General features: G+C 44.7%; 1 protein-coding gene across 1 annotated transcript; it reads right to left on the bottom strand.

Moving 5' to 3' along the window:
• Positions 1–4,578: 4,578 nt before the first annotated feature.
• Positions 4,579–10,008, bottom strand: GPR83 (G protein-coupled receptor 83). The gene is made up of 4 exons (XM_068181491.1): positions 9,568–10,008; positions 8,591–8,716; positions 7,413–7,546; positions 4,579–6,606 (listed from the first exon to the last, which is right to left on the bottom strand). Exons 1-4 carry the CDS (start codon positions 9,952–9,954, stop codon positions 5,982–5,984), a joined length of 1,272 nt encoding a protein of 423 aa, XP_068037592.1. The 5' UTR covers positions 9,955–10,008; the 3' UTR covers positions 4,579–5,981.
• Positions 10,009–11,612: the final 1,604 nt, after the last annotated feature.

Below are 11,612 nucleotides of genomic sequence, written 5' to 3'. Positions count from 1 at the left end.
AGGGGCTGCTGAGTTAGTCCCCTTAAGTCAGATTCTCACTTCCCCACAGAGTCCAGGGAAAGTGCTAGGTGCCTTTGGAGGCATTTGAATGGGTAAGCAGTCCAGGGATGAAAACAGCCTGGGCTCACTCTGCTTGTGCTACCTTTGAATTGCTTTAGCTCTTGTGTACTTACAAAACCAACAGCAGTGAAATCTCACATCCAGCAACAGGGGAACTGGGGGCTTTAATTACTTTTTCCCTCTTATCTGAGCTCAGTTGGGATGAGAGAAATATGTGCTGCTGCGCAGCTCAGAACAAGGCCTCTCTGCTGGGAATCTGAGCTGCAGGATGAGAAGCAGAGCCTAAGGCTACTGTCTGCTTGTCTTGAAATGTGTTTGCACTGCTGAACAGGAATGCCAGGGATGAAGCTCAAGGGTCTGGTCCTTGCTGTCCTCCTTGTTCAAGTGTCAGATCATTCCTGAGCCCTGTCTCAGGACTTCTTCAAGACAAATTCTAGGCAAATAGTTCAATTCTAAAGCAACTTCCAAAAATTACTAGGGGTGAGACCATAACAATTTGGTTATCACCACCCTACCTATCCCTCCAACATATCCCATCAAGTTTTGTACCTTCAGAGGCAGCTGACGTGCTTTTAGAACATCTGATACGTGTTCTTATCTTCATATTATTAAAAACTGGTGACCCCTGACAGACCTGTCACATCATAATGTTTTTAACTGAAAAAAAAGCCTACAAAAATGTAACTATGTCTTAAAATCCTCATATCCCTGTGACCTTAGGGGCTAAAAGTCAAGCACTTGTACCACCACATATCTGGTCTGGATGGACCTAACCCTACATGGTGTGGAAATAAGCTGATCCCTTAGAGCCAGGAATCATTTGTTAGACCTTCAGTTATTTAATTGGTGCCTGGTTTCATCTGGGATACAGTTACTTTTTTCTTAGTAGCTGTCACAATGCCATGTTTTGAACTCAGTATGAAAATAATATTGATCACACACTGATGTTTTGGTTGTTGCTGATCAGTGCTAAGCCAAGGACTTCTCAGTTTCCCAAGCTCTGCCAAAGAGCAGGTGCACAAGAAGCTGGCAGGAGACATGGTCTGAACAGCTAACCCAAAGTGGCCAAAGGGATAATCCACACTCTGTTTACAAACTGTGGCAGTTGGCCAGGAGGCACTGATTTGTTTTGTAGATAAAGGCAATTTTTTTCCTGGTCAGGACATGGTGATGATGACTGGATTCACCTCTGCCTCTCTATCATTAAATGGCTTTGAGCCTAAGGCAAGAGGTGGGAAGTTTCATCACACCACCATGACTCAGAAATCCCTTCAAATTTGCAAGCCAGAGGACAGACTATAGGGGACATTGTACCCAGAAGAAAAAAGGATGGACCAAAGAATTTCCCTGTTTCTTTAATGCCAGTCCAGACCTTCTCCCAAGCTCACTGTTCCCCCCACCCAGGAAGGAGCAGGAGCTGCCCTTCTGTTGGGCTGTGCAGGATGGGGACAGCAGAGGAGAATCCCATCCTCATTCCCCTTCGGTGGCACAAGGAAGATCAGGAATAAGACAGCAAGCCACCAGCCACCAGCACTGGACACCAAGGCTGTGGGAAGGCATGGCACTCCCAGCCAAGCCTCCAAGAGCTATTAGGTGGTGTAGATGCTTTCATGGGTGCAGTGTTCACAGCCTGCTGGCTTCCACACAAGGCTGGCAGACTGTGTCAGCAGGGACCTGGCTGCGCTTTCACTAGCACTCAAGAGCTTTATGAATGAGGCAGATGTGGATAATAGTTAGTCTCCTGGGAAACTGCTATTCTAAAGCTCTGTCTGAGTGTCCACATGCAGTTTCTAGGTCAGTCTACTTAGAGGACTAAGATGTCCCTGGAGCTCTTGAAACAACTAAGTGCACGCATGGCTCAGTGCTGTGCAGATGTATCTGTTCACATCCAAGAGCCCTACAGCTTCATGCAGCCATTGCTAAGCCCAGCATAAGCTCCCTGCTCAGTAGCTTCAGTGCACAATTGTAGCCTGAAATTTGGAACAAGCAGACAAGTCTGTAGCTGGCAATGATATCATGGTCTGGTAGAGCAATCCATTCATGACTTCTATGCAGTTCATAGCCAGACTGTTTTAATCGTGATCTACCCAAACTGCATCAAAATACATCTTGAAGTTTCACATTTAATATGCAAATATTTGAGACTCCCCATAATAAAATATTCATAAAATATCCTGAGTTGGAAGGGACCCATCAGGATCATTCTGGACCTGCACAGGACACTCCAAGAATCACACCCTGTGCCTGATAGTGTTGTCCAAAGGCTCCTTGAACTTTGTCAGGCTTCCTGCTGTGACCACTGCCCTGGGGAGCCTGTTTCAGTGCCCAACCACCCTCTGGGTGAAGAACCTTTTCCAGCCTAAACTACCCTGGACTCAGCTTCATGCCATTCCCTCATGTCCTGTCACTGGTCACCAAAGAGAAGAGATCAGTGCCTGCCAGAGATAAAAACCATGTTTGTAGCAGCTAGTCATGGCTAGTTAATATATTCATTAAAGAAATTAGAAGTTTATGCTTCTCAGAAAACTGTGATTTTGAAGTCTCTGGATTCTCCCAACATTTTTCTATAAGAAGGGTGGAAGTAAATAAAGCTAGCTTAGAGATGGTGTCTGATATCCTTTGAAAATGCCAGAGAGACAATGGAATTCCTGGAGTTACAGGCATTGCTATCTTTTAAGCAGCTGCCTTTTCATCTCTATCAGATGAGAGAAGAAATTCATCCCACACTGACAGGAGAAGAGGTGGGCTGGCCTGCAGTCAGAAACAACACCAAACAAAGCTGAAGTTCCTTTCTTCTGTGCAGGAGAAATTTGTCATCTTTTCCTTGCATGATCTCAGTGCGCTTAGAAGAATTGTCCTCCTTTTATGTGTAAAAGCAAGAGGTGGTTTCAAGGATTTGTTTTCCCCTGAGCACTATTCAGAATAGCACAAGCTGCAAATACATCGTATTTGTTCCCTTACGAGGTCTCTGCATCTTTCTACACAGAGAAAATGAATAAAACACTAGGAAAACACATACAACGCCTGTTCTTGGGCTGTGCAGATCTCCTGCAATGAACAGCTGTTCAGTGCCATGTGCAACACCTCCCAAATTCAAAAGGTATCAAAAACTCCAGCTACAGCAGGCAAACACACACCAGATGGAAAATTGAAGATAATCTCCACCCTGTATGCTTGTCTCATTTTATCAATACTCAGATCCTCCCTTTACACCCACCGAGATGGCATCTGAATTCAGTTTATGCACCACTGGCTGTATTAGAACCCTCTGGTCTGCAAGAGAGATGGGGTAGAATGGAAAAATACCCATGAAGACTGGATGGCCAAGTTAAATTGCCCAGAGCATAATATTTTTGGCGTATTTTGCATCATACTGCACTTTGTGTGCGCAGAACACACCCCCCCCCCCCCACACTGATTTCAGCAGCACTGGTGAATGCCAGATGTCTGTCCAGAATCCTAAATCAGACATGAAGAAAATGAAAAATAGCTAATTATTGGAAATTACACTGTACCACATTAAGCACATTGTAGCACACACAGTGTATGATACACAGTTTCCAAGGACACCATTTCTAGGGCTTTAATCATGTCCCCCTCTTTCACGCTGTCCAAGTCTCTCTGAGACTTGTACCTCTGCTGGCCACCAGCCACTGTTCATTCCTGGACAGGCTCCTGAAGTTCACTGTCCAATCTATCTCTTGTTTTCCTTTTATCCAGTCCATCCTTCCCACTCCTTTGATTTAAATCAAACAGCTTCAACTTCCTGCATCCTCTCCTTGTGCCCAGATTCAGGATTGAGCAGAGCCTGGAGGAGAAAGGTTTGCCAGCCAGTGCAGGGGTGCAGGATCCAGAGCTGTAACTGCAGGAGCCTCACTTAGACCCACCAGCAGCATTTGAGATGGCATTTGAGGATTTTGTCTACTGGAGTTACAGCCATGTTCTTCACATATAGCAGGATGACAACTGCACTCAAAAATGGTGAATTTTAAGATGTTTCTTTCAGCTTCAGGAAGAACATCTTACTGAGGTACTCAGCATTCTCAGAGATTTAATTGCTAGTACGGTGCTGGATTCTGCTGTCGCTGGAATGGGGAGCATGGTTCACAAGCTCTGCACAATTGGGAAATTGAATAGAAGAATAGAATAGAATAGAATAGAATAGAATAGAATAGAATAGAATAGAATAGAATAGTTCATATGCAAGGGACCTACAATGATCATCCAGTTCAACTCGTGGAACAATTCAGGGCTGATGTGTTGCAAGTGTTGAGGGAGGAAATGGGACTTGGTATAAGGGATCTAAGAAGGCAGGAGGAAAGATTTGATTCTGCAGATCAGTGATACAAAATATTCTGACTTCAGAGGCGTTGATAAAGGGCAGTAAAATAGCACTGGATTCACAGTAAGAGGCTAATACCACTTGTGCAAGGGCAGGTTAGCTGCAAGGAGTGGTAGATATTTCAGTATCTTTAAATACTGAGGTGTGAAAACTCTGCACAAGGCTTAAAATTATGGCAGAACTGTAAGTTTATTACAGGACACTGAGAAACACAGCTTCACTTTTTTTTTCATTTATAATAAACATTTTTCTCACTTCACTGCTGAATGCTGCAAGTTAAATGTGGAATGGGTCACCCTGGTGTGATGTTCAAGCTAATTTCCACAGCACAAGGAGGTATTGTTTTTCTGTGCAATATAAGGTACAGTTTTGGAACACCGTTTTTTTTTTTTTATTCAAACCCATATTTTCTCCTGCTAAGAACATTAAGTTCTGAAATCCACTTCAGACAGTTGCAGTCATGAATTTTCTTAGCCACTCCAAATAGGGCACACCTCTGTTATCCTTAAATGCACCAAAATTGTACAATCACCAGAGGATAAGTTGCAGACAAATGCTCCATTTTTATTACTTGCTATCAGAGATACCATCTCTTCTCTCAAAGCAGTTAATTTATGAACTGATTCCAGAGAGCTAACTTCTTAGTTCATTCCAACTTCTTAGTTGGAATGAAATGTCCCAAATATCTGAAGTGACAAGTACACAGGTGCTTTACAGGTTAAGAGAGCAACATTCAAAGGCAAGTTAAACAGTCAAACTGTGTGATCCTTTAGCTGCAACTTGACAATGATGCAAAGATGTTTTGATGAAAGGTTCTAGTCCAAACCCATAGTAGAACTTAATTATCCCTTCTCCAGCTGTGAAAGGCATGTCCAACTTTTGGTATGTTTTTTGAGTTTAGTTATCTATTTGAAGAAAAATCATCTTGAAGAATAGGCATCCACTTTTCTTCAAATCTATCTTAGAAAAAGTGCCTGTGATGTAAGAGACTCCTATTTATCTATGTCTATCATATCCTCCACTTCTCTAAGTGTATTTACACAAAAAAAGAAAAAAAAAAAGATTTAGGGAGTAGATCTGTTCATTCATTCTGAACAGGACTTTTCAGACCCCAGTTCAGAAAGAATGCTTTCCTACCCAGCTGCACTGGATCTCAGACAGCAACCTAAAGGTCTACACTTCAACCATTTCCATGTTGCTATGAGGACACTCAGGAAAGGGGAAGGGAGACCTGATGTGGTGAGACTGTTGTTAAAACAGCAGCAAAACACACCCAGAGCCCTAGTTCTAAAAAGGCTTAGTCATGCAGGTAACAGCAACACACATGCAGAGAACCCCATCCTGCGAGCCAGTCCAAAGTCACCTTGACAAAGACAAAAGTTCCTTCCTGGGAAGAGTTTACTTTCTCCCCTCTAGGGTCTCCTCACCATTGTCATCAGCCTGCATCAAACATGCAGCTCTTTTATACTGCCTCCTGCAGAACTTGTTTCTTGGTTTTATCACCTGTTGGTGGCCAGGGCTCCACATCTTCCCACCATTTTAGCTCTTGCCAAATCTATGTGCAGTCCATGGCCACCTTTTAGCTCACAGCCACTATTGGGTCAACTGCAGAGATGTCTGTCTTTCCTGACTGCATGGTGGAGGATGGTGGAAGGACATGGGAGGCCTGCAACCTCTTGAAGTTGCTGTTTTCTGGCCAAGCCAGTCGGTAGGATGGGACTGTGGAGGGAAGCTGCTGCTCTGTGGGCCTGGGGGGTTTTCTGCACATGCTGAGCAAAGCCTTTAGTTCCGATCGGAAGCTGTCATTGAGCCAGCAGTAGATGAAGGGGTTGTAGCAGGTGCTGCTCATTGCAATCCAGTGGAAGGCGAAGTACAGGGCGTTGTTGGTGTGGATGGTCTGGCTGGAGAGGAGGACGACATAGCAATTCAAGGGGAACCAGCAAACTGCGAAGAGGATGACAACGAGCATCAGCATCTTGATGGTCTTCTTATTCTTTTTGCGAAGGACGAAGTACTGCTCAATGGTGACGTCCCCGATGACATTGCGCAGCCAGAGCTTCTTTGCCACTGTCATGTAGGCAGCGGAGATGATGACAAGGGGCAGGACATAGAGCAAAATGAAGGTTGTTAAATCAAGGTACTTCCAAAAGAGGTCAGCAGGATCGGGGAAATCTGGCAGACACAGGCACCGGGTAACATCCTCACTGCAAATGGAGAGATGGGACAGGATGAGAGGCACATATGGCCAGGCATGGCAGGATATCAGAAACAAGGGGGCAGCTGGGAGAAGGCTCCTGCCACAGGTCCTGAAAGCAAGCACTGTGTTTATCTCACAATTGTCACAGCTGAGCAGAGCTCTGCTCTTTGAGGATCTGAGCCATGGAGCAGCCATTGAGCAATGTGGTGATAATTTCTTATGGGCATTCATGACCTTATGATAATTTTATGAATTTCATCAATTACAAAATTTCCAGCTGCACATAAGCAGTTTTTTGTTTTCTGTCCTTTGGCAAATAGGAACACATTCTCTGCACATATTAAGGACCTTTCCCTCATTAAAGCACTTTCCAAATACTAAAGCTCTTGACAGCTGAGGCAAATTTAGCTACTTTCCTAGGGCTGAAGAGTAGATTAAAACCTGTTGGGTTTTAGTGGGTTTTTAGTTGGTTGTTAGGTCTGTTTTTTTATTTCCCATTTGTGGTCTGACCAAACAGGTCAGATTGGTATATGGCATAAAATGCCAGTGTATAGAAGTAAAGGGTCAAGCCAGATCCTCAACTTCTTAGCCTGTTTTGTGTGGTTAGTGGGACAGAATAAAGATGAAATATTTAAAAATAAAAAGGACAGGATATCAGACATTGCAAAAGGAATTGGATGAAAATTGTAGTTTAGATCCATGTTTGGCTGACCTTGACGTACGCTCAAGGCTTTCAGTAAAATATACCAAAGTATGACTGCTCAGAGTTTGGCCTCCAGGGAGACTGTGGAGGAAAGCAAAGCACATCCTTACCTGTATTCAAAAGTAAAGAGCTTTTGGTAGATAGCATGTGGTAGGGAAAAACAAGTTGCCATGATCCAGATTACAGAGATGTAGATAACACCTTTTCCGGTAGATATGCGAGGTTTCAGGGGGTGCATTATAACCTGTGCAAAATTAACCAAAATCTAGTCTGATTACATTTCTGGAAAAAAATCATGCTTTTTTTTTCATACAATCTTCCAGTCTTAAATTCAGGATGGTAATTTAGCATGCAAGCAGTACATTCTTCACTCAGCTCCCAATGACAGTAAGCTGTACATGAAAACCTGAATTTTAACACCATGAAATATGGTTCAAGTCAGATCCTAGTCCTATCCTCAGATTTCACTACTTTCATCTAGGTGGGACAAACTACATACCAGGATCTGTTAACACATGTTCATTACCAGGTTCAATTTCCTTAGTAGAAAAAAAAAAAAAAAAAAAAAAAACAAAAAAAAAAAAAAAAGAGAAAAGTCTCAAACTCTTCAGTTTCAGTATCAGTGACCCCAAACAAACAACCAAAGGGTTTAACCAGACCTCCATGGGAATGCTTCTGATAGTGAGTCAGTGCATTTTCTGGAAACAATCTTTCTAGCAGAAAATGTCAACTGTAAACAGTTTTGGGTGGTTGTTGGGTGACTCCAAGCTGATAATACCCAAATGTCCCCAGTCTTGAGCCCAATATCAACAGTAAGCTACAGCTCTGCTTGTGACAAACACCAGTGTGCTTCAGTCAGATCTCCAGTATTCAGGGTAACAGGAGGTGGGACATCCCAGAACATCAGGAGATAGAGCTGAGAAAATTAACTAGGATGTCCCTTACAACTCTGGTACTGGACAGACCACCCCAAAGGAGATGAATGGAGCTTTTCACATGAATTCCTATCAGGATCTTGAGCTTTCTCCTTGTTTGAGAGCTACTGGATTATCTACTGCATAAAAACTCCCTTTACTCAGCAGGAAGAGATAATAAGGTGATGGATACCTCCTTCCTTGCTGTGGGTTTGAAACTATTCTGAGAACAAGAATTGTCCTCCTACCCTGTCAGCTCCTCATGAATCTTATGGTACTCTGGGAGCTGAAAGGGAAAGGACATGAGATCATCCTTTCTTTGTTTACTTATGCCCTCCCAAGCTTTCCATCTCTCTGCTTCAGAGAGGTCTCACCTGGTGCCTGTCCACAGCAATGGCTGTAAGGGTCAAGGCAGAGACGTGCAGAGAGCAGTACTGTGCAAACCTACTGACATGGCACATCCCCTTCCCAAAGATCCAGGTACTGTTCACAAAACGAGCCTAAAAAAGAAGACCATTAGTTTTGTGCACCCCACAACTGCTTATAGGTACACCTCCAGTGTACACACAATTCCTTGTGCTGTGTAAAAGACACTTAGCAGGTTCTTTGTTTAATTGTATAATTTTCTGGCTTCTGAACACTGAAGAGGCAGGTTACTGCTGCTCAGTGGCCTCCCGAACAATACAGCAGGGCAGTACCAAAGATGTTTGTTCTGTTCTATTTACAGTGTATCCTTCTGCAGCCTCACTACTGAATCAATGCATTTGCTCTTCCTTTTAATCTCCACTTACGGGATAGGGCTGACCTGTACATCTTATCTCACTCCAGGCAAACTACAGCTTTTCAGAACAGCTTGTTAAACAATGCTAAGCATTGATTTTTTTCAAGAGCTTTATAGCATTGCTTTCAAAATACTTTAGAAAAGAGAGGGAAAAAAAAAAAAAGATCAGATGCTACAAAGTACTAAGTAATCACTGCAAGGCTATTACTGCTCAAGTACTATCAGGGCTACATTTAAAAAAAAAATGGGTAATTTCCAATCTTCAGCTAGATAACAGGAATCAGAGAAGAAAAATACATGTGGGTTTTTTCCAAAGGCAACTCCAATGGCTGTACTTTGGAGTGGGCAGGTATCTGCAGAACATCCACACACTGCCTATAGCAGTGTAAAGCAGGAAAAGCCACCAAAGCACCTTTATGGCAATGTAGAGGCCCAGAAAAATTTACTTTAGTCATGGGGTGGATTGTGTTGGTGCATCCCCCCCTCCCAGGCTGCACGATGTCTGAGAATGCTGAGGTGCTTCCTTTCCCTCTGGGGCGGGGCATTCCAGGCATCTCTGCCCCCTCTTACCAGCGTGAAAGGTGTGTTGAGGAGCGTGATCATGATATCGGCTACAGCCAGGTTCACAATGAACAAGCTGGTGGCAGAGTGCACGCGCTTCGTCTTGATGACAACATGACAGACCAGGACATTGCCGAAGAGGGCGAAGACGATGATGAAGGAGTACGCCGCGATGAGCAGGGCTTTCACCGTGGTGCTCTGCGACTCCGCTCCGTACCGGCTCCTGTCCACAAAGCTCTGCCAATCGGCCAGGGTGTCATTATCCCAGGAAAAGAAACCCGACGCGTTCGGGACTACAAATGTCTTCTCCAGGCTCCCACTGAGGGGCAACTTTCCTGGGGTCACAAAGGCGTTAACCAAGTCGGGGAGGGTGAGCCAGACAAAACAGGGTAACATCTCTGGAACGCCGCTCGGCTCCCCCAGTTCTGGAAGGGCTCATTCGCGGGAGCAGAGCTCGCCCCGGGCGCCGGGAGAGCCGCTCTCGCCTCGCTCAGCCCCGGCGCGCTCGGGGGCTGCGGACACGGCACACGAGCAGCAGGAGCGGGGAGATGCTGCTGCCTCCCGCAACGTGCTTCTCCCCGCTCAGCTCGCCGCTACTTTTGGTCCTTCAGCCGGGCTTATATCCCCAGACGAGCTCCGAGCCCGGATCTTCTGCAGTCATTGGGCTGCATGACATAATTTGTGCTCTGACGTGCTGCTTTTCCACGCAGTTGCGCTCCCGGGCGCTACTCCGAGGTAAGTACGTCTGTGAGAAAGGCAAAATAATTTTCTTCCGATGTCAGAATCTGTTTTCTCTACCAGCAGCCCAGCTCAAGCAAATCCCATGCTGTTTATACACCAGCAGCGTGCGTGCCGGCTCTGCTCTCTCTCAGGACAGGTCAAATCTGAGCTGTTTTACAGGTCTGGCAGGCAAGTTTCAGCCTATTTCTTAGCATAAATGAATAGAACAGAATAGAACAGAATAGAACAGAATAGAACAGAATAGAACAGAATAGAATGTAGCAGATGAACTGTAAATAACAAGCTGCCTTATTGTACTTAAGAGTATTTTTCCAAAGACCTTTTTTTTTCTCCCAGAGAGACATGGAAAACTCAAGTTTCCCATTGGCAGGTATTTCCTCTCAACCAAGAGTCTGATGTGAAACTGCTTTCTAGGGTTTGTAGAAATAGAGGAAGTTACAAAGATGTGATTATATAGGATAGAGAACAGGAACTGTCCCAGCCCAGTGAGTCCAGTATCCAAAGCAAAAGAAGCTGTATGCTGCTCCCAAGCACTGATGGGATAGCAGCATGTGTGCTCCCTCTGCCTCTCCCCCAAAACACAGTAGGAAATAAAAAATCAGGACCAGGAGACCAAGACCCACAAATCTTACACAGAAAGATGTGCCACTTCCCAAGTGCACATGTACAGTGCTGCACCTCTGCTGAGGACAGATCTGCTTGGGTGATGCCAACTAACCCCAGCCAGAGCTGGTTTTATACATAAAAGGCAGGCATTAATTAACCATTAATTAAATGACCATTACCCGAAAAGCTCACCTTATAAGCTGGTCACTCACTGGGGAAAACAACTCTTCCAAAAGATGTTTGTGACTGCCTCAGTGAACTGCTCAGGCTGCCTTCCCTTCACCACCCCTCAGGAGCTGGACACAATAGAACAAGCAGAATGGACAACCCACAGTGCTACTCTGCACACTGCTACCAGAGTCTGTTTCTTCCATAAAATAGTCCAATTTAAGCTCTTGAGGCAATTCAATTGTCTCAGAGAAAGCTTCCCAGTGAGCCTGTTGGAGCTGCTAAGGTGGCAGTCACACCTGACCATTCAGAGAGAAAAACATGTCCCACTCAGAAGCACTGTCAGGAAATCAGTCTCAAATAAAGGCCCAAGAAAATAGCAGAAAGTAGGACACAGCAGTGTTCTTATAGCTTTGGGATGAGAACAGAGGGGTCAGTGGCATATGTCCCCCTGCTTGCTACACTGCTCCAGCAGCTTCTAAGTCCCCCTCTCCCTTCCAGTGCTGCTGGCCAGTGCATAAGGGCATTCTCTCCTCTGC

This window comes from Anomalospiza imberbis, chromosome 2 (assembly GCF_031753505.1).
Source record: "Anomalospiza imberbis isolate Cuckoo-Finch-1a 21T00152 chromosome 2, ASM3175350v1, whole genome shotgun sequence".
Lineage (NCBI taxonomy): Eukaryota > Metazoa > Chordata > Aves > Passeriformes > Viduidae > Anomalospiza > Anomalospiza imberbis.
The sequence above is the reverse complement of the archived record's forward strand: the minus strand, read 5'-3'. Positions and strand labels throughout refer to the sequence as shown.

Coding starts and splice junctions, on each gene's coding strand:
- GPR83 (XM_068181491.1), bottom strand. CDS start 9,954: ATGTTACCCTGTTTTGTCTGGCTCACCCTCCCCGACTTGGTTAACGCC. Junction 7,547..8,590: donor TTGCTGTGGACAGGCACCAG/GTGAGACCTCTC, acceptor AATTTTGCACAG/GTTATAATGCACCCCCTGAA. Junction 6,607..7,412: donor CTCTTTACTTTTGAATACAG/GTAAGGATGTGC, acceptor CTCCATTTGCAG/TGAGGATGTTACCCGGTGCC.